Genomic DNA, 26733 nt, shown 5'->3' with positions numbered 1-26733 from the left:
GAAAGCAATTTACTCCAAACCATGAGTTCTGTCTTATAGCATTTGGTGGCATTTTCTAAGCCATTACAATAAAGGATATACAGTACAGTACTTTCACATTAAAGGAATATTTCACCCAAAAATTCTATCATGCCATCCCAGATGTGTTTGACTTTCTTTCTTCTTTTTAGAAGAATATCTCAGCTCTGTAGGTGCATTCAATGCAAGTGAATGGTGGCCAGAACTTTGAAGGTCCAAAAAGCATATAAAGGCAGCATAGAAATAATCCATACAGATCCAGTGGTTTAACCCATGTCTTCTGAAGCGATATGATAGGTGTGGGTGAGAAACAGATCAATATTTAAGGACCATTTACCATAAATCTCAACTTTCTCTTCTTTTGTTTTTGGCAATTCATATTCTTCATGCATATCACCACCTACTGGTCAGGGAGAAGAATTGATGGTAATAAACCACTGGAGTCATATGGGTTACTTTTATGCTGCCTTTATGTCCTTTTTGAAGCTTCAAAGTTCTGGCCACCATTCACTTGCATTTAATGGACCGAGAGAGATGAGATATTCCTCTAAAAATCTTCATTTATGTTCAGCAGAAGAAATAAAGTAATACACATCTGGAATGGCATTAGGATGAGTAAATAATGCGAGAATTTTCATTTTTGGGTGAACTATCCCTTTAACCCTCATGTTTGGTTTGGAGACTAAGAGACCCCAATCACTGTGACAATGTACTACTGATTTAATGCATGTGATAAAAAAATAAAACTTAAAGTTTGGCCAGTAGGCTCTCTGGTTGTTCTTCCAATAACCAGCTATGTCAAGTGATTCAGAAGAGTTGGTAAGTTATTTTAAGGCAATAATGAAACCAACAGCGGTTAGGGGTTTATTATTTTTAATCATTTCAGCTAGCTACAAAATGTCAACCACTTCACAGACAGACAGGATACAGAGGGAGTTTTAATATTACATGCGTTGAGGACATCAATCTCACAGTTTAACCTATGTGTCATTCAGGAAAGGTATTTATTTGACTTCTTATCATAACTATTCAACATCTTAGTGATTTGGTGTGCATAGCTCTAAGTACAGAAGCAACAAAAAACCCTTTTGTTTACATTTTTTTTGTTATGGATTATTATAATTTTTTACCAATAACAAACCACATGGGGGAAGTAAACTAACAGGATACAGTCTTCTTATAAAAGTAAGGTCTCTCAGAAATATGTCTTTGCTTTACATTGCAAATGATTATTTATATCTTTTTTTCAGAGCATCCAAAACCTATGATACAGTAAACAACCAGTCCCCACCTTTCAAGAACATTTTCTACACCAAACTGCATATTCACTTTTAGAAAACAAGTCATTTTTGCAGGACAGGCACACCACCGTTATTTTGCTCTTTAAGTCACTTTTGCATTATTTTACATCAAAGGTCACAGTCTGTGAATATATATTTACTGAAATGGTGGCACTATTGCAAACTTGCAGTAATATGGAACGTTCCACTGTGTCCTAATACTGAGCATGCTTTTGTCAATTTTGCTACTGCCATGATTATAATTTTTTTTTATCATCTTTTTAAAACAAGTTTTATTTATAAGACGCTAAAATCTACCATTTGTCATGCATAACGCACAATTCACATCACTTGGAATGCAATGTTTTTACTACTACAGCTACAGAATCTAGTTGCACATTGTCTAAACAGTAACTGATTATGGCTGTGATGAGGGATATGAACCAAGGATATTGATTGTAAGAGCATGTTGTATTAGTATCATTTACACAATCTTTTTTCCCATTCTTCATGTTGTCATGACAACATCAAAATAAGGAGCATGACAGTAGCAGTGTGGTATGACACAGTTTTACCAAGACAATACTGAGATAGAAAAAAGAAAAGACAGCTTGTATAGCATTCCTATTATATATTTCCTTCAGCAAAAATTTATATATATATATATATATGCACATATATATGTATACATATACAAGCAGGTATACGTATACATACATACATATATGTATATGTATATAGCTGATAAATACAATAAAAACTTCACAAGTGAGCAAGAGCCATCGAGTCAGCACTATATACAACCTTTGGAAAGAATGATACCGAGTATAAGAAATAATTTACGAGGACAATCATTGAAAAAGCTGACATACGACACATAGAACAACATTTACAATGGGGGCCGGGTGATATGTGCATGTGTGCAAACCTAGAAGGTAAATACCATGATAAGCGCATTGCCTTTTTGACAAACTGCACGGTTGGTAAAAGCAGGCTGACCAGAGGCTTAGCCACTGCCGAGCATCTTTGTGGCCCTCTGGTTGGCTTCGTCAATCCTGGTCTTGTTGGAATCAGCCTAGTGGGAGCAAAGATGTGTTGTTAAAAGAGCGCTTTATTAGCACAGATTTATTCATTAATTCCAAACCTTTCAGCTTTTATGATTACATTTTAGTTTGTTAAAACGGCAATTATAATATATCTAGGATTCCGGACTGTGTGTTTCATCATTACAAAATCCAACAATGCAAACTGGCCTTGAGAGCCAATCCATACCTTCTCCATGATCCTGTCGATCTGGCGGTTCTGGGTATCAATCTCATTGCCCATATCAAGGGCCATGTGGCGCAGGTTACCAATGATGCCTCCCACCTGCTCTAAGTTCTCATCCATCTCATTTTCCCGGGCGTCATCTGTTACCCTGAACCCAAAAGAACAAGATGGAATGTAGCTGTCGCATTGAAGTCCATTCAAGCACACTACTATTTTCCGTGTTAAAAGAGGGACAATCTCATTCTAGAAAACATTTGATTGGGCAGAAATCTGTGTAGTGCATCAATATTTTTGGTCCATTACCTGCCATGCATAGTGAATTTAGTCAAGTTTAGGAATACACTAGCCGACCTGGTCTCATAGAATTTGAAAAATGTTGAAATCTTTTTACGTTGTTTGTTGTACGTATTGCAGCAGTTTCCTGGTGAAATAATCACTAGAGGCACTAAAATGACTTTTATTCACTTTCACACAAATCACGAGTAAAACTGCAGGTTATCAGTTTATAAACACAAACTTTTCACTCTGTTCCTCACACAATGCTTTCTTATGACATCAAAACACTTTTACTACAGCTCTTTGTATGGCGACTTGTAAGGCAATACATTTTAACTAGGGCTGTCGATTTAACGTGTTAATTCAGTGCAATTAATTCTATAAAAAATAATGCGTTAAAAAAATGTACACAATTAATCATGTCCCCAGACCGGAATAAGAAATATTCCTACCATCGGAGCGATTCAAGCTTGAAGTACCAACTGTTTTCTCCAAGGGGCAGTAAGCGAAACTTCAGCTGTACAGGCAACGCGCAGCTTATACAGAGAACAAACCACACTTACCCACAGCAGACAAGACAAGAACACGTTCTTGCTTTCAAACGTAGCTTTATGAAACACAAATCTGAACACATGGATCTCAGTACGTGTTTTTCTAACTTTCAAACTATGTTTAACTTGACACAGCAACCTAAAAATGGTATGTTTATGACGTGATGCAAAAAAAATGAGACTCTCCAAAAGCGCAGGTCTGACACATGTGTACATTGATGTGTCCTTAGAAAAGCCCTTATAATAAATCTCGGACTGATTGACGAATTCAATTGCAAAATGGATTGCTGTAAACTGTAGGCCAATAATAGGCTTATGTTCAATAATATGGAAATATACAATATATTGTATTCTAAAGCCAAATTTCTTTTGTCTTATCAGTGTTTACTTATCTGTCACAATAATGTAATGCATTTTAATTATCTGAATAATTTTTTATTATATATATACACTATATTGCCAAAAGTATTCGCTCACCTGCCTTTAGACGCATATGAACTTAAGTGACATCCCATTCTTAATCCATAGGGTTTAATATGACGTCAGCCCACCCTTTGCAGCTATAACAGCTTCAACTCTTCTGGGAAGGCTTTCCACAAGGTTTAGGAGTGTGTTTATGGGAATTTTTGACCATTCTTCCAGAAGCGCATTTGTGAGGTCAGACACTGATGTTGGACGAGAAGGCCTGGCTCGCAGTCTTCGCTCTAATTCATCCCAAAGGTGCTCTATCGGGTTGAGGTCAGGACTCTGTGCAGACCAGTCAAGTTCTTCCACACCAAACTCGCTCATCCATGTCTTTATGGACCTTGCTTTGTGCACTGGTGTGCAGTCATGTTGAAACAGGAAGGGGCCATCCCCAAACTGTTCCCACAAAGTTGGGAGCATGGAATTGTCCAAAATCTCTTGGTATGCTGAAGCATTCAGAGTTCCTTTCACTGGAACTAAGGGGCCAAGCCCAGCTCCTGAAAAACAACCCCACACCATAATCCCCCCTCCACCAAACTTCACAGTTGGCACAATGCAGTCAGACAAGTACCGTTCTCCTGGCAACCGCCAAACCCAGACTCGTCCATCAGATTGCCAGATGGAGAAGCGTGATTCGTCACACCAGAGAATGTGTCTCCACTGCTCTAGAGTCCAGTGGCGGCGTGCTTTACACCACTGCATCCGACGCTTTGCATTGCACTTGGTGATGTATGGCTTGGATGCAGCTGCTCGGCCATGGAAACCCATTCCATGAAGCTCTCTACGCACTGTTCTTGAGCTAATCTGAAGGCCACATGAACTTTGGAGGTCTGTAGTGATTGACTCTGCAGAAAGTTGGCGACGTCTGCGCACTATGTGCCTCAGCATCCGCTGACCCCGCTCTGTCATTTTACATGGCCTACCACTTCGTGGCTGAGTTGCTGTCATTCCCAATCGCTTCCACTTTGTTATAATACCACTGACAGTTGAATGTGGAATATTTAGTAGCGAGGAAATTTCACGACTGGACTTGTTGCACAGGTGGCATCCTATCACAGTACCACGTTGGAATTCACTGAGCTCCTGAGAGCGGCCCATTCTTTCACAAATGTTTGTAGAAGCAGTCTGCATGCCTAGGTGCTTCATTTTATACACATGTGGCCATGGAAGTGATTGGAACACCTGAATTCAATTATTTGGATGGGTGAGCGAATACTTTTGGCAATATAGTGTATATATTTAACCATAACTTTTTATAATTATTTAATCATAATATATTTTGAATTATTGCTATTTTTGAGGGGTTTTCTCAGCTAAAATTTACATATGTGATTAATTGTGATTAATTCAATTAATTAATTGGCATACCATGTAATTCATTTGATTAAAAATTGTAATCGATCAACAGCCTTTATTTTAACATTTTCATTACATAACCAACCACATTTACAAGCTTATTCATGCATGATCAAGTTGCATGGTAGCTCAACTGGTTTTGCAAGTTTTACAAGTCCTGAAGACCACGCAAGATGACGTTTGTAAGCCAGAAGTGTCATAGTAGCACCACAAAATGATGTGGATGCTTCAGCGACATGGTTGAGCTTTTTCATCTCACATTTGCTTTTTATTACACTATGGGTTAGGTTTAGGTTTAAGGTTTAGGTTAGGGAGGTTTTTTTTTATCTACTCGATAGAGCATTAACCTTAAAAACCTCATCTGTTTGGGAAAATAATTTAACTCGCTTTTAGCGCCACACAGTGGTCATTTCACCTTGAAACTGCCACGATACATGTAATTAACTTTGTAAAGTAACTTTGCCAAAATGTCATCACAGACACATATTTTCATGAGATCAGGCTGACTCTACAGTAGCTATGACCTCAAAGCTAATAGACATGGACTAAAAGCCACAAAACTCTCACTTTGAATACATGGGGTTTTAAAGTCAGACTAAGCATGAACCAAGCGTTCATCTGCATTCACATGGGTTATCTATGCATATTAAGTAAACAAACACCAAGAGATGAACGTACACAGCTGTCTAAACCAGATTTGTTTAACCTTTTGGCTACACAACTGAATCTCTCTGCACATTACCAGCTAAACCTTTCGACCGAGTGTACTGGAATCCAGGGCCTCTCACCTGCGGATGAAGCCTCCACTGATGGCCATCTGTTCACGCTCATCCACCACACGGGCAGGCTGGCTTGCTACTACTCCATCCTGGTTGTTTCCCCAGGCCTTGCTGGCTCCACTCTTCATTCTGTACAGAGGCAGGGGAAGTGTGAGCACTATGTAACCGGACACTTCCATTTAGCAGCAGTGTGTGCAAAGATCAACATCAAAACATGGAGTACCAGGCAAGCATAACAGGGATGGGCTCATTCAACTCACACAGGCTTTATTTGTTATGTTACATCCTGCAGACAAACACTGCAAAATGTTTTCTTAGTTAGCATTTTTCAATATCTAGAATTCCAGTAAAAATATCTATCAAACAAGATAGATAAGTAAAATTGCATAAGATATTCAGATTTGTTGTCAGAGAATATCTTGAATTAAGTTTTTTAAAATGTATTAATTGAAGCCCATTTGCATTTTTTTTTTTTAAACCATATATGTAACAAAACTGAGCGAGATTAATGTTTAAAATAAGAAGAAAAAAAGAAAGAAAAAAAAACGATTTGCCAATTGGGTAAGTAAATAAACGGCTAACACTTTTTAGTAAGGTTCCAGTTGTTAACATTAGTTAATGCATTAGGTATCATGAACTAACAATGAACAATACTTTTTAACAGCATTTATTAATCTTTGTTAATGTTAATTTCTAAAAAATACAATTGTTCAATATTAGTTCATGTTAGTTTATAATACATTAACTAATGTTAACTTATACATTTTTGAAATTTTTGTTGAAAATAACATTTAAGTAATAGATTTTGTAAAAGTATCGGTCACTGTTAGTTCATGTTAACTAATGTAGTTAACTAATACTAAATTTGAGATACTGTATATTCTGTGATTCTCTCAATTTTCAAGTACATGTATCTGCATTAGGGATGTTTCAATATTTTTACTGGAAAACAAGACAAAAATACTGATTAAGAAAATGATTATTTTTCAGTGTATAACATACATATACTATATGCTGAGACACACAGTTTTCTAAAAAGACTGAAAATGGGGGACAGAGGTGGACAGTCATTTCCAAACAAAAAGAAATGGGACTTCTGTATTCCCCTCTGTTGAACTGCTTGCCCCCACTCACTCCCTTCCTCCCCACAACATATGAGCTGTCCCCCCTCTCAAATGATGACAAATAACAAAGAGCACAGGCCTTGGTGACAGACAACACAGAGTAACAGGACTGCCACAGCAGTGGACACAAGTGCAAATAACTTCAAAAGAAAAGAAACTGGAGGGAGGAAAACAACATCCTATCTCGCGCTTTCATTGGCCACCTTTTACTTCACATATTAGGTTTCGTTAAGATGATTATTGTTATGTAAGAGCAGACAATGACAGATCAAATCACCTATAAGAGTATCAGTTTGGATTAGGCCCAGAGCTACAAATGAATAAAACTATCAATTATTGCTAATTGTAGCCTCTCTTACACGGCAATTATCCACAACATATGCAGTCTTGTCAAATATGACAACAACCTATTTTGGATTGTAACACAGTTCAATGGAAAGGAGGAGGCGAGAACCAGCTTGACAATATAAATAATATTTTAATAATGAACTTAACCAAAAAGACAAACACACACAGGTATCATACAGCTGTCGTAACTTTCTCTCTCTCGCACTGCCGTCACCGGTCGGCCTTATCCCTCTCGGGCTTAATCCAGGTGTGCAGAATCACGACCCGGCCCTGCCCTCTGCCCTGCCACATGGATTATTACTATTTATTGTTGTAGACATGGCAATGGGCTGTACTGATCATAAAGGCCAGAGTTGAGGTTGAGTTGAACAGCAGTATTCATATGATTAAAAGTAAAATCATAACTGCTACTGTAGGCAGTTTCTTGTAACAGGCTTTCAATATGACAGCCAAGTATTCATTTTTTAGATCGGCAAGAAAATCATACACCTAAACATGAATCTTGATTGCATCTTTTGCATAACTGAGCCAGTATGTTTTATTTATCTGCTGTGTTGTACTGGCTGTGGGTTGCTGATATGGATTTTAGTTCAAATATTTTTATTTATTTATCTAAACCGAGATGGCCAAGCCTCCCACTGCAGTATTATTTATAGAGATGGACTAAAGCTACGATTCCCCCGGCTGTCTCTCTTTGAACAGCATGCTAAGCTTTATATAATGTGAAGGAGCTGTTAAAACTCAAACTGGCAAACACTATCAAAAATACTGATAGTAAGAACCATTAATATCATCTTTTTCCCCTCTATATTCAAGTCACTGTACAGGGAAGCAAACATATATAAGATTCTGCACTTTCAAAGGTCACTAATGAAATAAGCTAATGAAACTAATGAAATAAGCTGGGATAACATGGATCATCAGGTTTTTGTGGAGTTCGTGCCAGCTCAAATGCATGCTTTCATTAAAGCAAAAAGTGGACATACCACATGCAAAAATTAAATGTAACTTTTGCCTCAAATTATTCTGAAAATATAAGGTAACACTACAATAAGGTTCCATTTGTTAACATTAGTTAAATGGATAGTTCAACCAAAAATGAAAATTCTCTCATCATTTACTCACCATAATGCCATCCCAGATGTGTATGACTTTCTTTCTTCTGCTGAACACAAACAAAGATTTTAAGAAGAATATTTTAGCTCTGCAGGTCCATACAATACAAGTGAATAGTGAACAAAATTTTGAAGCTATAACCCCAGTTCCGAAAAACTTGGGACAGTATGAAAAATGCTAATAAAAACAAAAAGGTGTGATTTGTAAATTATATTCACCCTTTGCTATATTGAAAGCACTACAACTACACATTATATGATGTTTTACCTTGTGAATTTCATTTTTTTTTTTTAATGTACAGTCATTTCAAATCAGATGATTGCAACACGCTCCAAAAAAATTGAGACAGGCAATTTTAGACTAATAACAATTTGACGAGTTGAAATAACAAGGCGATGTGAAACAGAAGATGTTAAACAGGTGAGGCAATTGTGTTTTTGGTCCGAAGAGTCCACATTTTAAACAGTTTTTGAAAAACACAGCTGTCGTGTTATCCGGGCCAAAGAGGAAAAGGACCATCCAAGCTGTTATTAGCATCAGGTCCAAAAGCCAATGTCTGTATGGGCCAGGGGTGTGTCAGTGCCCATGGCATGGGTAACTCGCACATCAGTGAGAACACCATGAATACAGACAGATATGAACAAATACAAGTGCATGGCTGTGTAAGCAGAGAGTGCGGGTGATAGATTGGCCTGCCTGCAGTCCTGACTTGTCTCCAATTGAGAATGTGTGGTGCATTATTAAGCGCATTAGATGGCAACGAAGACTACGTACTATTGTGTAGCTAAAGACCTACAAAATGGATGAATGGGGGGAAATTCCACTTTCTAAATGTAACAAACTTGTATCTTCAGTGCCCAATTGCTTAATAAGTGTTATTAGAAGAAATGATGATGTTTCACAGTGGTAAACACTCGACTTTTTTGGAGCGTGTTACCATCATCTGATTTGAAATTACTGTACATAATAAAAAAAATAAATAATAAAAAAAATATATATATATATATATATATATATATATATATATATATATATGAAATTCATAGGGTAAAACATCATATAATGTGTAGTTGAAGAGCTTTCAATATAGCAAAGGGTGATTATAATTTACAAACCACTCATTCTTGTTTTTATTAGCATTTTTCATACTGTCCGAACATTTTCGGAATTGGGGTTGTACAAAAACACATAAAGGCAGTAATCCATGTGACTCCTATGGTTAAATCTTTAGAATTGATATGATAGGTGTGGGTAAGAAACAGATAAATATTTAAGTTTTTTTTATTTTATTTTTTACTATAAATCTCCATATTCACTTTCACATTCTTCTTTTGTTTTTGATGATTTGCATTCTTTGTGCCATATCACCACCTACTAGGCAGTGAGAAGAATTTATAGTGAAAACATTGATTTTACTCAGTCTTAAATATTGATCTGTTTCTCACCCACGTCATATAGTTTCAGAAGATATAGATTTAACCACTGGACTTACTTTTATGCTGCCTTTATGTGCATTTTGGGACTTAATTTTGGTTACCATTCACTTGCATTGTATGGACCAACAAAGCTGAGAAATACTTCTAAAAATCTTCGTTTGTGTTCAGCAAAAGAAAGAAAGTCATACACATCTGGGATGGGATGAGGGTGAGTAAATGATGAAAGAATTTTCATTTTTGGGTGCAATATCCCTTTAATGCATTAGGTATCATGAACTAACAATGAACAATGTATTTTTTTACAGAATGTATTGATCTTTGTTAGTTCATAAAAAAATAAATAAAAAAAAACAATTGTTCACTGTTAATTCATGTTAGTTCATAGTGCATTAACTAATATTAACATATACAATGTTAGATTTTAAAAATGTATTACTATATGTTGAAAACTAAGATTAATAAATGCTGTAAAAGTATTGTTCATTGTTAGTTCATGTTAACTAATGTTATAACTAATGTTAACAAATGGAACCTTATTGTAAAGTGTTAGCAAATATAATTTATAATTATGTTTTATAAAAAATAAAAAATAGCAAAAATCTTTATTTTTTTATTTTTTTATTAAAATGTTTAAAATGCAAAACCGAAGCATTTTCACAAGTGGACTTAGACTTTTGAACCCTTTATGTATTTTGCTTTCAAACTGTAAAACAGAATATATATATATATATATATATATATATATATATATATATATATATATATATATATATATATATATTTACATTATATGTAATTTAAATGAGAAATCTGAAAGCTATTTGACTTCAAAGGACTGTAACTTACAACCCTAGTTAAAACCCGCCTCAGTGCTTTGACACAGCTACTGTATGAAATGAGTTCAATGTGAACTGCACAATCCGACCTAAAAATCTACTACCCGATGATATGCTCGGGTTCATGCTCATTTGTGCCACAGCATCAGCCAGGGATATCGCCACTGTATCTTTCTCTGCCTGACCTAGATCTGCTCCCCTTGGGGAACCAGCAAAAGCATTGACTCTCTCCGCTAAAAACTCCGAACTCTGTGTCCTGTACTCTGCCAAACCATCCCTGCCCACTCAGAGAGCACAGGCTTGAAAATGTTGCATCATCTGAGTTACTTTCATAATGGAGTTGGTCATCAGCATTGTTACTATAGATACTGTGCATTATCATTTAACAGGTAGCAGCAATGTCAATATCATTAGCAAGAGATGCATAAGCATGCATTTGGCATTCAGGGACATGCTACTGCAGTCATACAGGTAGCATTGATGGATGTGCTTTCAAAGTTGCAAAAAAATAAATAGACCTGTAGGCAAGGCCGTAACCATGTCTTGAACATTGGGGGGGACCAAACCATTTTGGGGATGGGGGGTCACAGGTTATTTTATTATAATATATAATAAAATGACAAGGTCACAAATATAATGGTCCTCTTTGGTTCTTTAATATAGTAAAGGCACTGAATGCAGTACTTTTCTGAATAAAGGCTTGAAATGCGATAAAGGCGGACTTGTTATGGCCCTGCCTGTAGGTAGTGTGTGCTTCCTTATGTTACTATAGAAGATCTTGGTCTTTTTAGTATAGGCTACCCATTATACATAACTAAAGTTGATTGGTTGAACAAATATTCTATATTTGAATTTAAGTGTAATTTAAAAGAACTAGAGCTCACCAGAGGATATCAAATTTAAAAATAATTAGTATTAAAGGGATAGTTCACCCACAAATGAAAATTCTGTCATCATATACTCACCCTCATATTGTCCAAACACCATATGACTTTCTTTATTCTGTGGAACACAGAAACAGGTATTAGGCAGAATGACATCCTCATTCACCATTCACTTTCATTATAGATAAACGAATAAATGAAAGTGAATGGTATTGAGGCTAACATTCTACCTCACATCTCCTTTGTGTTTCATGGAAGAAAGAAACTCATGTGTGTTTGGAACAACATGAGGGTGAGTATATGATGACAGAATTTTCATTTGTGGGTGAACTATCCGTTTAAGAATCTATTTACTAATTTGTATTTTGTTTGTTTATTGCTCAACTTTGGCACATCCATGCAGTTTTGAAAGTTGGATTTAGTGTTCATTAAGACCTTGGCCCCTGAAGTAAGCCTACTAATCTTAGCATGCGGTTTTGATAAAGGATATTATGGCTGTAGGCTTGGCGTTGGGTTTTGCAGCATGCCTTACTTCATAGCTAACTGTGTATCAAGGTCCCAGAGCAAAGGCAATCGTGCTGCTATACTTCTGTGAGCATGTGTGACCATGCCTCATGCTTACTGGCTTATCTGGGGTTCAAACTTTACTTAGGATCATGGAATCATCTGGGCGCTCCTGACTAGATCAACAGGCCGCTATGAGGCCTCTATAAATGGCTTACTTTTAGGCAGGCAGGCAGGCAAGCAGCACCTACTTGTTACATGGACAGGAACAAAGACCACAGAATTTTCCTAGATCGTTCAAATTCTTTTCTGCATCCTTCATGTCCTTATTGATTTGGTCCATTCCTTCCTCGATGCGCTCCAGTTGCTCTGATTAAACAACAAGTAATTTATCCCCCACAGAACGAGAGCAGGAAAATAAAGGAAGGAGGAAAGAGAGGACAAAGAAGAGAAGACAAAAACTTCAGACACTCACTGTGACAAAAGGAAACCAAAATCAAAAAGGAAAAAAAAAAAAAAACAGACGCCACCACATACGTAAGACCCTTCCGTCACATGGTCAATACCTACTTGTTACACGGACATATGAAAAGGCCACAGCATTTCCCTAAATCTTTTAAATTTTTCTCGGCCTCCTTCATGTCTTGGTTGATATGGTTCATGCCATCTTCAACACGATCGAGTTGTTCTGGTCAGAACAAAGGGATGACAGCAGTGGAATGAATTTGATTGGCCCCTTTTCAACAATATATGAGAAATGAGCACTGCTGAACTGGAATGTGCAATTGCTATATGCATCTAGAGGGGATGCATGCATTAAAATGGACCTAGATGCAAAAAAGAGTTAGAAAAGTGTTAAAATATCAAAATTTTCAGAAATACATTCAGTATTTAAAGATGCACTAAAGGAATCGTTCACCCAAATATGAAAATTTTGTCATTATTTACTCAGCTTCATTTCCTGTTCCCATCCCAAATTACTTTACTGCTTCTGTGGAACACAAAAGGGACATTTTTGAATAATATACTGGCCACTTTTATCCATATAGTGTAACTGAATGAGGACTGGGGCTGTCAAGGTTAAAAAAAAAAACAACAACAAAAAAAAAGCATTTTAAGGTTTCATTAACAATTAGCCAATGAATAGTGTGTTATATTCTGACAGAAATGTAAGTCCTTATTCACTGAAAATCTTGATATCTGCCCTAGCTGTAATTGGCGCATTCATGAGAATTAATAAGAAAAGTAGAAATGTTTGATTCATGAACAAATCGTTCTTTTGAATTGGACCTTTTCAATGGTTGATCCAGTTCATAAAACTGGTCTGAGATTTGTTAATGAATCAAACTGGTTCAGTGCAACTGGTAATAGCGGTTGAAGTATTATTCCATGTTCAATACAAATTAAGCTCAATCAACAGGATTTTTGGCATAATGTTGATAACCACAAAAAAAAAAAAAAAAAGCTTAATTCGAGGTTACAGTGAGGCACTTACAATGGAAGTTAATGGGGGCCAGTTTTTTGAGGGTTTAAAAGCAGAAATGTGAAGCTTATAATTTTATAAAAGCATTGCATTAATTCTTCTGTTAAAACTCATGTATTATTTTAGCTATAAAGTTGTTTAAATCATCATTTTTACATTGTCATGGCAACGAAGTTGTAAAATTGGATATAACTTTACACAGAAAAGGTTAGTCAGTGATTTTATCATATTAAAACCATGTTAACACATTTATTGTTTATGTCTTGTGACTACTTTTGAAACAGTGAGTATTTTAACATTTACAGATTGGCCCCCATTCACTTCCATTGTAAGTGCCTCACTGAACCCAGATTTATGCTTTTTTTAAAGAAAAGGATGGATGAGTCGGAATACATTTTTGTGGTAATTCACATTATGCCAAAAATGATTGAGCTTAACTTGTATTGAACCCGGAATATTCCTTTAATAGCCCACCGAAGGAGAAAATTATCAGTGAAAAATGAAGATTTTGATCTGTTATTGTATGGTTTCAGAGGACTTGGAATATAAGTTGTATGGACTATTTTTAGGATACTTTTATGGTACGTTTTAACACTTTCATTATATGGAAAAGAGGCCAGGATATTCTTCAAAAATTCACCTTTGCATTCTATAGAAGAAAGTTATAAAAGCTTAGAACAACATGAAGGTGAGTAAATGATTTCAGAAATTTCATTTTTAATTGAACTATCCCTTTAACATTTAATGCTTGGAAAAGTGGATGAAGTCATTGTGGACTAAGCTAAAGGCAGTTCAAGCTTGCTTTGAATTTGATCCCAACAGCCAGTAGCAGACTCATACAGGGTCTGCTGCAGGAGGGCGGCAGTTCAGAGATCTGCCTCTTTAATTAGACCTTGGTGCAGAATAAAGACTGCCCTGATCTCTCCCAAAGCTTAGGGGTTGCAGCTTGTTGACTCATTTTTGGAAGCAGACAGGCTTCTTTTCTCCTCTGTACAATGAAAGAGGGTGTAGCTCATAGTTTGTTTGCCTCTGTGTGGTTAGAGGATGATATGGCTGAGGTGCTGGGTGACCTGTGGTGATCCAGTCTGGCGTTTTGTCGTGCAGACAGGGTGTGTTCGATATTGTTAAGAGGTTTAGTGAAGGTATTAGTCACAGTGAAGAGTGAGGCAAACTGAGAATGGTTTGAGGGGGAAAAAAGCCTACCACATTAGCTCATTTTGTTTAATCCCTGGCATTCAATGATGCTTTAATTGTTTGTTTGTTTGTTTATTGTTTCATTTTGTGAAAAAAAAAATTCTATATATTCTAATTTAAAAACAAGAATTTAAATTATATTCCATGACAACACTAGAAAGACTCACGTCAAAGAGAAAGAAAAGCTTAGGTTTTGTTCACACAGGCAGCATAATGCGATTTTTTGGCATATCCAACTGAAATCTGTTTAGTTGTTTGTAGCCTGAACAGCAAAAAATAAAATGCATGAAATGTGATTTTTACAAATGAGCCAAACAATATACAGGGCTAGTTGTCACACGAGGAAGTTGACACAAAGGCTATATCTCAGAAACTATTAGATTTGGAATTTAAAAATCCAATTGTGCAAATGTGTGTTTTCTCTAGCAGAGGTTTTATATTGGTTTCAAACACCTAGTTCAATTATTGTGACATCTACTCTCCAAAGTAAATTTTTACTATCACAATATTTTTTGGGTAAACAAGCAAATATAATTAAACTGCACTGGCATACATTAAGGCAAGGGTCAACTATATTATGAAGGCAGATTTATACCTACAGGTTAAAATGTGTTCTTAGGAAAAAAGTATTTTTCTTAAAAGTCAGGTTGGGGGATGATGTCACATTTTTATCAGGTTGTCGTGTGTTCTAAACGTCATAAATTTCTACAATTTATTAATTACAATATTTGTTGGCCAAAACAATGTTGTGATATTTTTTTATGTTATCTTTTCCATTTTTTGTTATTTCATTAATCGTGTTAGCCTTGAAATTGTGTAACTTTTAAAGTGTGACTGAAAAGTCTATAATAGGCTTTTCAATGCAGGCATAGATTGTAGATTTTGTTTTGATGGTTGTAATGGTGGGGACACGTTTCCCTGCCACCCCACAATGTTCACATGAAACCTCCACCACTGGTTTAGTAGCAGGTTCCACTGTGACAACTTACCCCATGTAGTGTGATATAAGATGTCATAAAACATGTTTAATGAACTGTATTTTTTTTTTTCCTGGGCAAGAACGGTAAAATGGTTAATAGCTTTTTTTTAGCTAGGACTTAAAGGTATGTAGCTATGAAGAAATTCCCTTCCAAAAATACACTGAGAACCTACACTGAGAAATATTTACTGGAGTAGTGTGACAACTATCCCCGGTCTCCCATATGTGGTTTGAAATCCAATTAAAATCCAATTTTTAGAAATGTGTTTCAGTCTGAATGGTCAGAAAAGTAGAAATTGTTTTATTAGTCATTCAGGACACAACGTGTGTCACGTCAACACAAAACACAGTAGTCTTTGTCAGAATTCACTCTTTTTCTCTCACATGTAGCATTCACTATGTATTGAATGGTGAATAGGCAAACAACAGAGTGTTTTTGGACACAGCATATGCATGAACACATAGATACAATAATGTCTCCAGTTCTTATTTTGTCTCATGTGGTATGCAGTTCAGCACCGCAGTGATATGTCATGATAAATATTAACAGATGCACAATTTTTACTTTTTTTTAACTAAAAGGTAAATATTGCCTCTTGGCATTTTGCTGACATTGAAACAATAAGTATGGCAACCGATGTACAGTAGATGTAATTACTGACTACACCGTATAAACAAACTCATCCTATTGCATTACTTGCAGTGAAGATTGTCAGTCCTGAAGATAGGATTTGAAAAACAAATCGGTTTTATGTGCAGTGTGAACAAAGCCCTAGTATTACCTCTGAGCTGAGAGTTTCATTTAAATAGGCTTTAGGCAATAGTTTAAGGGGATGGACGTGTAAGATCTCATCCCCCTTATGACAAGACTAGCAGAGAGGGGATCTCACACACGGGAGCCAATCAGAGGGCCTCTATGAAGCGAATACTTATAGCAAGGACAATTATGTAATTTACTATATCACACTAAGCTAAACAAGCTAACATTTGCTTTTAACATGGAAGCAAGACAGTAACATCCTCATAGATACTTTGATGGCCCATTTTAACTTTTTTACAGATTAAAAATTTGGCCAGGGATTAGACAAAAGAGTATTAGTGCAGTTAATGGAAAAGAGTGTCGTTTGTCATTACCAGCTAAATCGATCGTTGCATTATTTCGTTTTCTTAAACTCCCTTTATTTTATTGTTAAAAAGCTGGACTAAAAACTATGATGGCAACTACATGAGGTAAATATATTTTAGATGCAGAAATTAAATGGAAAGTTGCAGTGGCCAGTCCTGTTTCTTTGGTAAAACAGTTTCATTGACAGCATATAAAATTAAAGAGAAAAATGTGTTAGCAAAAGACTGAAAAGATTTAGGGTTACTTCAAAGAAAGCAGTGGAAAACAAAACTGAATAGCATTTCATATTAATTACTGTAATTGACAATGCATTAGTCAACTGAATTAGCTAAAATATCCATTGATTGATAATTAACTTATGACAATTTAGGAGGCAAAATGGTTGTATTTTACAAAGTCTAACAAATCAAAATACAAAAGACAAATTGTATTGACATTTTATTTAAAATGCTAACAATACTGTTCTATGGATGTAAAATATTTAAATTATAATGTGCCAAGACTGTAAAAAATAGTGCTGTCAACATCTAAAATACACCCACACTTACCTCCCTGCTCATCCAGCATAACCAAAGTCCTGATACCAGCATCTTTACTCTATGCATCAAGAGCCATGGCGAAGAAGGTGGAAAAGAAAGTGGAAAATACATAAGGGCAAAGAAAAAAAGAGGTAAGATCAGCAAGAGTAACTCAAGATTCATTCCAGAACTAGTCTACAGAGAAAGGTTGTCAGGACAGTCACAATATATTTAAAGCCTATTCTTAAAAAATAAATAAATAAAAATATTATCCCCTATTCTCCCCAATTTGGCATGCCCAATTCCCACTACTTACTAGATCCTCGTGGTGGCACGGTTACTCACCGCAATCTGGGTGGCAGAGGACAAGTCTCAGTTGCCTCCGCTTCTGAGAGTCAATCCGCGCATCTTATCACGTGGCTCACTGTGCATGACACCGCGGAGACTCACAGCATGTGGAGGCTCATGCTATTCTACGCAATCCACGCACAACTTACCACGCGCCCCATTGAGAGCGAGACCCCTAATCGCGACCATGAGGAGGTTACCCTATGTGACTCTAGCAACCTCCCTAGCAACCGGGCCAGTTTGGTTGCTTAGGAGACCTGGCTGGAGTCACTCAGCACACCCTGGATTCGAACTCGTGACTCCAGGGGTGGTAGTCAGCATCAATACTCGCTGAGCTACCCAGGCCTCCTGAGCCTGTTCTTTTTAAGATATACTACAGAAATCAAAACCTTAGAAATTGCATAACTTTCTTCTCTTTTTCTTAGACCAAAAAAGGAGATGCTAATTACAGTCCTGATCAATATCGTTTGTAAATGCACCCTCTGCGCTAATGTGAGAATCTATGTTGAGGCTTTTGTGAGCTCACTGACCAGATTTTGAACTGAAACAGACAGCCCCTGAATATGTTTGATTTATAACTAGATTTAGACAAAATTAAAAGAGAATGCTAGTATGCCGTTCATAATGAAGCGGTATGAAAAGCAATCAATGAAATAAGCAGTATTCTGTAGGATTGTGCCTAAATGAATCCACTTTGTTTTGTTAGAATAAAAGTGTGCAGGAGTAAAACCATTATTTAGGCAATGCAACAAATACAGTGTGATCTTATTTATGGTATTATACATTAACCTGAACGGACAGTTCTTTTTAATTCCTCTTATTGAAGACAGATTGGGCCCAATTTGGTGTGGCTATTAATAAGGCAACAAATCATCTGGCACTGTATTAAAGCTTATAAAGTGAGTTACACTCGTACATAAGACACAGAGTTATTAGGGGGTATTAAAAGCAAGGGCGTAAAGACCACTATACAGTAGATGTGCTCTGGGATTCCAATTCAGATCTTGCTATAGATGTCTTCTGTGAAGTGTTTATAATTTAATAGCGGCCTTTACATGTCAGTGTTATAAATCAGTGCTGTGGGTGCGAGCCAAAGGGGTGAGGCTCAATGAAGAATGAAGACATTCAATTTATTACTCATTGAATCACTGATTGTCTTTACTATAAGAATAAGCTTTGGGAGGCCCTCATCCATCACTGTTTGGTCACTGGTGTCCCAGATGTTATACATCAACACCAGTATTGGGGAGTACTTAACTCCCATGCAAAAATATGATATATGGAAGTCCAGTATATAAAACACGTATATAATTCATGTATGGTTTTTACTGAACATACTTGAACATATATGCTACATATCAGTCAGTAAGTCAGCCACATTTACTTATATAGCACATTTAAAAACAACAACTGTTGGCCAAAGTGCTATACAATTGAACTAGTTAAAAAACATATTTTTCAAAATACAGCAAAAATACTACCATTTTCATATTTGTAGCATGTATTTTCCCAAATCATAGTGGAATTTGAATGTGTACAGTATATACCCAAATATAGGAATTATAACTGTATTTTAATATTATAATATATACCTTCCTGAGACACCGTGTCCACATGCGTGGACATTGCATTTTGGCTTCGCAAAAAGTGGTGCATAATTTAATTTTATCTAAACTGACTGATCTCAGTTCAGGAGACTCTATGCTATCACTAAGGGGTTAACCTTTTGACACACCGAGTCATGTGACAAAACAATATGGTGCTGATCTCAGCTGAGTTTGTCTTTGGGAGAAACAGCAACAAAACTACATCTGGTAAGAAAACTCATCACGTTTTTACATTAAAACCTGTTTGAGTCAAACGAGTAGTCTCTAATTTCATCCATTTTGGCATTTTAAAAATTTAATAGATTTATCGCGAAACAGCACACTGTTAAACACAATGACCACGTACATGGACTATAAGGTCATTTTCCTTAAAATATCCTATATTCATTGTGCATTATCACACTGAGGATCCATGGATGCATCCAAAACCTGGAAAATGTTGCTTTCAGGGGCTGTATATGGAGTTAGGATGAAAATAAGGTGCATTTCAAACTGTTCAGAAAGCAGTGCAGACAGACAGCACACTGGAGGTTAAGTCCCTAATTAGTGAGCAAGGGAGCATCCTATAGCTTTCCTATGCAGCCAAGTGCATTCACTCCTAACATCTGGTCAAAAATTCGGTTTCAGGCTGCAGATGATGTTTGGACCACTCAATATGTTTGGCAGACATGGGACAATGGTAATCAGTACATAGATTCAGAATGTTTTGTGCTAAATTTTATTTTAACATGGTTGGCAGTGATTGGATGATTCTGGCCATTACTTTGAATCAGAATTATTAATGCTAAATTCTGATGTAATGTCTGTAACGTCTCAAAAACATGAATAACCAACACTCCTGGAAACATAATAAACAATATGAAATAATAAAAAAAGAAAATCTGACTTTCTATAGCTTGGTATTATTAAAAATGTCACAACTTAGTCCAACTGTCCACAAATGTGGACATACATTTTTAGGAAAACTATAGGGTCTAAACAAAATCTTTTTTTTGTTTTTGTTTTTTGTTTGCATGTTTCTTAGGGGCTACTAGTTACAAATCAAAAAGGGAAATGGAAAATGCAAACAGCAGTCACGCTTGGGTCTCTGGAGGATATATTCACAAATTTCAGATTTCTGTATGGGACAGTAGCAATAGCTAAATTTTCAGTGCCATAACAGTAGTTCAGCTGTTTTCATGATATGACTTACTGTAATAAGCTACTTTATACAACAAGTTGTGGTTTAGCGTGACATTTCAAGGAAATGCATCTTCTGCAGTTTGAGGGAAATTGTAATATCGATATTTGTGATAACTGTAAGGCTTGGTGTTGCATAAATCAGGTGGACATGAAGCAGCACCCCCCTTCCCTTCGGATGGGATCACAAATTGCCCTAAATGGGTCCTTGGGGATTCATTTGTTTGTGCCATAAACGCTGAATTTCCACACAGCAGTAAAAGCCTGGAACAAACTCGATGCTGGCATAAATAATGAACGTGATTTACCTCTGTTTCGGCCAAACACAGGAATACTGCTGATTTATTAAGGCTGAGATGTCTGCAAGTTTTGATTGGTCTAACTAAAAACATGAAAATGGCTGCCATCTATCAAGTGTTAGGCTGACATAGCTAGTATCTCAGACCAACTGTGTCAGCAGCGCCAAACTATACTTGATCATACTCTCATATTTGATACAGCCATCCCTCTCCAGCTTTCTTTCTTCGTTTTCTCTGTCCATCAGTTTGTCAGGCTCTGAATCCTGAGGCGACTTGTATATTTGTCAATTCAAAGGCGACTTATCAGGTCCCACATTTGCCAGTAATGGACACGGGGAGGTGCTCTTTGCAGAGAAATGGGCTGTGATTATCAACATGACCTTGAGATTTTCGGTGGAGACTTCATTACAGCTCTCTGTCCCTCAGATATACACAACTTTTTCCCTTTCTGCCTTTCTCTCTCTCTCTCTCTCTCTCTCTCTCTCTCTCTCTCTCTCACACACACATACACACACACACACACACACACACACACACCCTCAACCCATGATAAACAAGATCAGGAAAGCCCATCTTGTGCTTAGCTTAACTGTCTGTCTGCAGACTAATGCTCCCATGCAAAAAGTAAGATATTTTATATACTATAAGATCTAAGGATCTTAGGGTCCTTGTCCTCATCATCTTGATCTGTTTCCATTGGCATTCCTTCTATTGTTTCTCAGTTTGACCATATAATTATTTTAAATTTCATTTATAACTCATAAATACTCTTTGTTGTTGTTGTTGTTGTTGTTGTTGTTGAAGTAATATACACAAATATAATTGATAGGTTATCATGCCTCATATTTTTTTGTCCCTATTTCCTCCTAGTGGGTTCACCTGGATTATACCACCTAATACAGTTCACTTGGGAAAGTGCTTCTATTTTGCATATTTGTTATTTATTAGTTTTTTCCATCTCAAATTATATTGTCAGCAAAACAAAGTTGAGTGAATAGTTCAGTTCTATCTTCTGCATCATAATGTTTCTTTGTTTTACATTTTTCAAAATCCTAAAGCTTTCTATTTATTTCTAGGTTTAAATAAAAATTTGAATACCCGATTTTCAGTGTGGACTCTAGGACCCCACTGTATGTTAAACATTTCTAAAATAAAGGCTCCTCTTATGCAGTTTTATAATGTTGCGAGAAATAATTTAGCTAAATATAATGTCTTTGCTGTCTTTCTCTTACCTCTTCCACTAGCTGCAGCATACGGCGTGTGCTCTCCAGTGACTGTGGGGGGAGGAAAGAGATGTTAAAAAAAGAATTCATTAGGAAATGACAGAGATAAAGACCACTGCAAGAAATTCTAATAAACACTGTAATCAATAAACAATCAATTAATTTTATACAGCATGCATTTACCCAAATGTTGAACAAACTACAAAAACAGAAATGTGAACTTGTCCTCCGTACAAAATGTTGCTTTGATTTTATTTATGTGCTAGAATTTCTCAATTCCTCTGAAGCAGTAAAAGTAATAAACTCCTTATTAAGAGCTGATTTGCCCCCAGGGATTTATTTTTAGGGGCATTTCTTTTTTTTTTTTTTATCAGGCCAATGACATTTTTTAACACACTACATTTTATCCATTTATATCAAGTACTTTAATTTAATCAGTTAATTAAAGTGGTCATTACAGTGTCTAAACCCATAATTAGATAAGCCTAGAAAAGAATATTATGAAGTATATCAAATGTTAAATAATACAAAAAAAAGAGGAATCCAATGTTGAGTTGGATATTTTTGATTGTTTTTTGTTTTTGTCCCCACATTTTAAATATCTGGGGCATTTTTTGTCAATTTTGGTGGCATTTTTTGCCCTAAGCCCTGGTTTATTTCTGACCCTGATGTTCATTAACAGGAATGGGTGGCGTAAATGTGGATAAATCAACCCAAGAAGTATTACTGTGGACATGGCCGAAGAGATTTTGTTTCTTCAGCTCAGAGGGAACTGAAGAGCTAAAATCAATGCCCTACAAAAATACTAGAATTGTGTAAGCTCCTTGTCTCTCTTCTAAATAAAAATTAAAGGAATAGTTCACCCAAAAATCATAATTTACTCATCCTCATGCCACCCCAGATGTTTATGACTTTCTTTCTTCTGCAGAACATAAGTGACGATTTTTTGAAGAATATCTCAGCTCTGTAGGTCCATACAATGCAAGTGAATTGTGGCCAGAACTCTAAAACTCCAAAAAGCAAATAAAGGCAGCATAAAAGTAATCCAAAAACTCCAGTGGTTTAATCAATGTCGTCTGAAGCGATCCAATCAGTTTTGGGTGAAAAACAGACCAAAATATAACTCCTTTTTCACTGTACATCTTGCCATTGCACTCTCTAGACACGATCAATATCCAAGCTCGATTACACTTCTTTGTGCTTGACGTATGCGCTAGATGGCACTAGGAAGTGTAATTGAGCTTGAAATCATGATTGCCAAGGAGACTGCTGTCAAGATGTACAGTGAAAAGAGAGTTATATATTGGTCTTTTTTCATCTAAAACCAACTGGATCGCTTCAGAAGACATGGATTTAAACTCTGGAGTCTTATGGATTACTTTTATGCTGCCTTTATTTGCTTTTTGGAGCTTCAAAGTTCTGGCCACCATTCACTTGCATTGTATGGACCTACAGAACTGAGATGTTTTTCTAAAAATCTTAATTTATATTCTGCAGAAGAAGGAAAATCAAACAAATCTGCGATGGCATGAGGGTGAGTAAATGATGAGAGAATTTTTATTTTTGGGTGAACTATTCCTTTAAAGGGACATCCAAAACTGAAAAATGCTGTCATAATTTACTCACCCTCATTTTGTTCCAAACCTGTATTACTTTCTTTCTTCTGTAGAACCCCAAAAGAAGATGCTAAGCAGAATGTTAGCCTCAATTACCATTTACTTTCATTGCATCTTTTTTCCATACACTGAAAGTGAATGGTGACTAACACATTGCCTAACATCTCCTTTTGTGTTCCACAGAAGAAATAAAGTCATACAGGTTGGAACATCATGAAGGGGAGTACATGAGGACAAAATGTATCTTTTTAAGAATTCCGAACGCATTTCAACACAATTTTTTTTTGCAATTTATTTGAGTAAATTATAGCATTATCCACACAAATATCATGGATCTTATTAATTCAGATATCTGTGGATGAAAATGCTTGATGTATTTTTGCAGTGTGGAGTGCTGTTTGCGTTTTAATATTCTGCTCAGCTGTGAGAATCATAGCGTGGGGTGGCAGTGAGAAGCTTCATCAAGCTGCAAACACACACTTGCACCACCCCCAGCTCTAATACACACACACATGGCAAATACTGCAGCGTTATGTAAGGCTGGGTACAGGTGAACCCTCCCTCCACCTGACACACACATACACACATTCACATATGGACCCTGACATCTCACAGTCCCAGTCTAGCTCACAGAACAGGCTGTATAAAAATAAAGAAATCTGTGGCCTAAATTACACTAGTCAGTTATAATGTATGCTATTCCAGCAATTCAACCAAGCTTTAATCAGCAGATGACAAAACCTTGCAATAATAAACAACTTCTAAAAGTGTCAGCAATCTGGTGAGGAGCAAAACAAATGTAAATTCTGCTGAACAAAATTTAACAGCTGACTTAAATGAATAAATGCTAAATTAAACAAAAAATGTGAGATGAGAGTCATTTATTTTAGTATACTTCTTGATTTATCATTATCAGTCAATTCAGAGATAAGTGATAAATAGTTTGATTTATATTTTTAACTGAATTTATGTTTGACGAAAATACATTTGTGCACTGTTGGATCGCAAAGCAACTTTGCATAAACATAATGACAAAAATAATAAATATTTTTATTTTTATTTGTATTAATTTAATATTCATCATGAATATTATGTTTTTATTGTTATAGTCTAATGATTAGTTACTATTGTGTCAAAAAAAGCAGAAATATCACAGTAATTAAAAATCAGTTATCTGGCAATTAAATATAATCTGCATTGTATAAGTTTGAAAAAAACAAAAACAATATTAGTTCATCTCTAATTAGCACATTTGGTGGTCAAAACAATGCATCAATTTCGCTAGTACTACATTTATTTGCGAGATTTGATTGTAGTCATTTGCAACCTATGATGGAAAAAATTTATGTGAGTGTGCATTGGCAGCCAAAAGTTTGGAATAATGTAAAGATTTTGCTGTTTCGGAAGGAAATTGGTACTTTAATTCACCAAAGTGGCATTCAGTTGATCACAAAGTATAGTCAGTACATTACTGATATAAAAAACAGCACCATCACTATTTGAAAAAAGTCATTTTTGATCAAATCTAGACAGACCCCATTTCCAGCAGCCATCACTCCAACACTTTATCCTTGAGTAATCATGCTAAATTGCTAATTTGGTACTACAAAATCACTTGCCATTATATCAAACACAGCTGAAAGCTATTTGGTTCATTAAATGAAGCTTAACATTGTTTTTGTGTTTGTTTTTGAGTTGCCACAGTATGCAATAGACTGGCATGTCTTAAGGTCAATATTAGGTCAAAAATGGCAAAAAAAAAAACAGCTTTCTCTAGAAACTAGGATCTGCTAAAGCTGTCATTGCTGCACGTGGAGGATTATTTGATGAGAAATCTTTGAAGTAGTTTAAAAAAAAATTTCAAATTGTAATAGTAATTTTTCATGTTATTAATGTCCTGACTATACATTGTGATCAGTTGAATGCCACTTCTGTGAATACAAGTACCCATTTCTTTCCAAAAGAGCAAAATCTGTACATTTTTCCAAACTTTTGGCTGCCAGTGTAGTTTAAATAGAGGCCGTTAATGTCCTCACCTCATCACCTAGCTGGTCTGCACGTTGCTGCATGTCCGATAGCTCATTGCGCATATCCGAATCATCTGCCATGGCTGCTGGGTGTGCTGGGTGGAGCTGGTCTCCAACTGGGAAGAGTGGGACTTACTGGAAATCTGGGGGAAGCTGAAATACATTGACAAAGGGGAAGGAAAAAGAAAAATATTAAACATTTAATAAAGGAGTTCAGGATTGATATTTCTAATACCCTTACATTGCTCTTCAAAGAGTCTTTAAATAATCTAAGGGGGATATCTTGAAAAATGTGAAGCAAATAAATGTTTTGATGTAAAATGAAGAAGAAATATTTCTAGGTCACTAATCAAATGTATGCAAATTTGTGACATTGACCATGTTAAATCTGTTGGGCAATAGGTCAGATTTCCTTCGGCACAAGATGCGCTTTGGAACATTCTCAAATCATGCTGTGACAACATAAATCAACATATTTTGCAAAAACATGTAGAGTCCATGCCAGCTTGCATGCTGTCATTTAGGCAAAAGGGGGACACACCTAATACTATGACATTCTTCAAATTCATGTTAATATCGCAAATCAACTTTCCACTTAAATTGTTATGCTGATAATGCATTTTATAATGAAAAAAAATAAATAAATAAAAAATAAAAGCATTTTAACGATTGGACTCTACACTGTATATCCAGAGCTTTGAGTTGAGGGGGGCATGGGGGGTAATGCTACAAACATACACTGCCTGGCCAAATAAAAAGTCACCGTTTGGACTGAAATAAGCTGATACTTAAGAGCCTATGATTGGATCATTATTGCAGTGATTAATATGTTTCAGCTGGCAACAATTCTTTTAACCCTAACTGATGCAGTGTGTAGCTTCTCATTTCTTAA

General features: G+C 36.0%; 1 protein-coding gene across 1 annotated transcript in view; it reads right to left on the bottom strand.

The window, feature by feature from the left end:
* Window positions 1-874: 874 nt before the first annotated feature.
* The window catches only part of LOC127409843 (synaptosomal-associated protein 25-A-like), a 52422-nt gene continuing 26563 nt past the window's right edge, over window positions 875-26733 (bottom strand). Inside the window, exons 2-8 of the mRNA XM_051644727.1 lie at window positions 25851-25994; window positions 22208-22249; window positions 17573-17621; window positions 12494-12611; window positions 6004-6123; window positions 2571-2715; window positions 875-2373 (exon numbers count right to left, since the gene is read on the bottom strand). Coding sequence (XP_051500687.1) covers window positions 2305-2373; window positions 2571-2715; window positions 6004-6123; window positions 12494-12611; window positions 17573-17621; window positions 22208-22249; window positions 25851-25922 — 615 coding nt within the window. The 5' untranslated portion in view covers window positions 25923-25994 and the 3' untranslated portion in view covers window positions 875-2304. The remainder of the gene's footprint in view (window positions 2374-2570; window positions 2716-6003; window positions 6124-12493; window positions 12612-17572; window positions 17622-22207; window positions 22250-25850; window positions 25995-26733) is intronic.

The sequence above is a fragment of the Myxocyprinus asiaticus genome, chromosome 19 (genome assembly GCF_019703515.2).
Source record: "Myxocyprinus asiaticus isolate MX2 ecotype Aquarium Trade chromosome 19, UBuf_Myxa_2, whole genome shotgun sequence".
Classification (NCBI taxonomy): domain Eukaryota; kingdom Metazoa; phylum Chordata; class Actinopteri; order Cypriniformes; family Catostomidae; genus Myxocyprinus; species Myxocyprinus asiaticus.
Note: the sequence above shows the minus strand (reverse complement) of the source record. Positions and strands in the feature narration are given on the sequence as shown.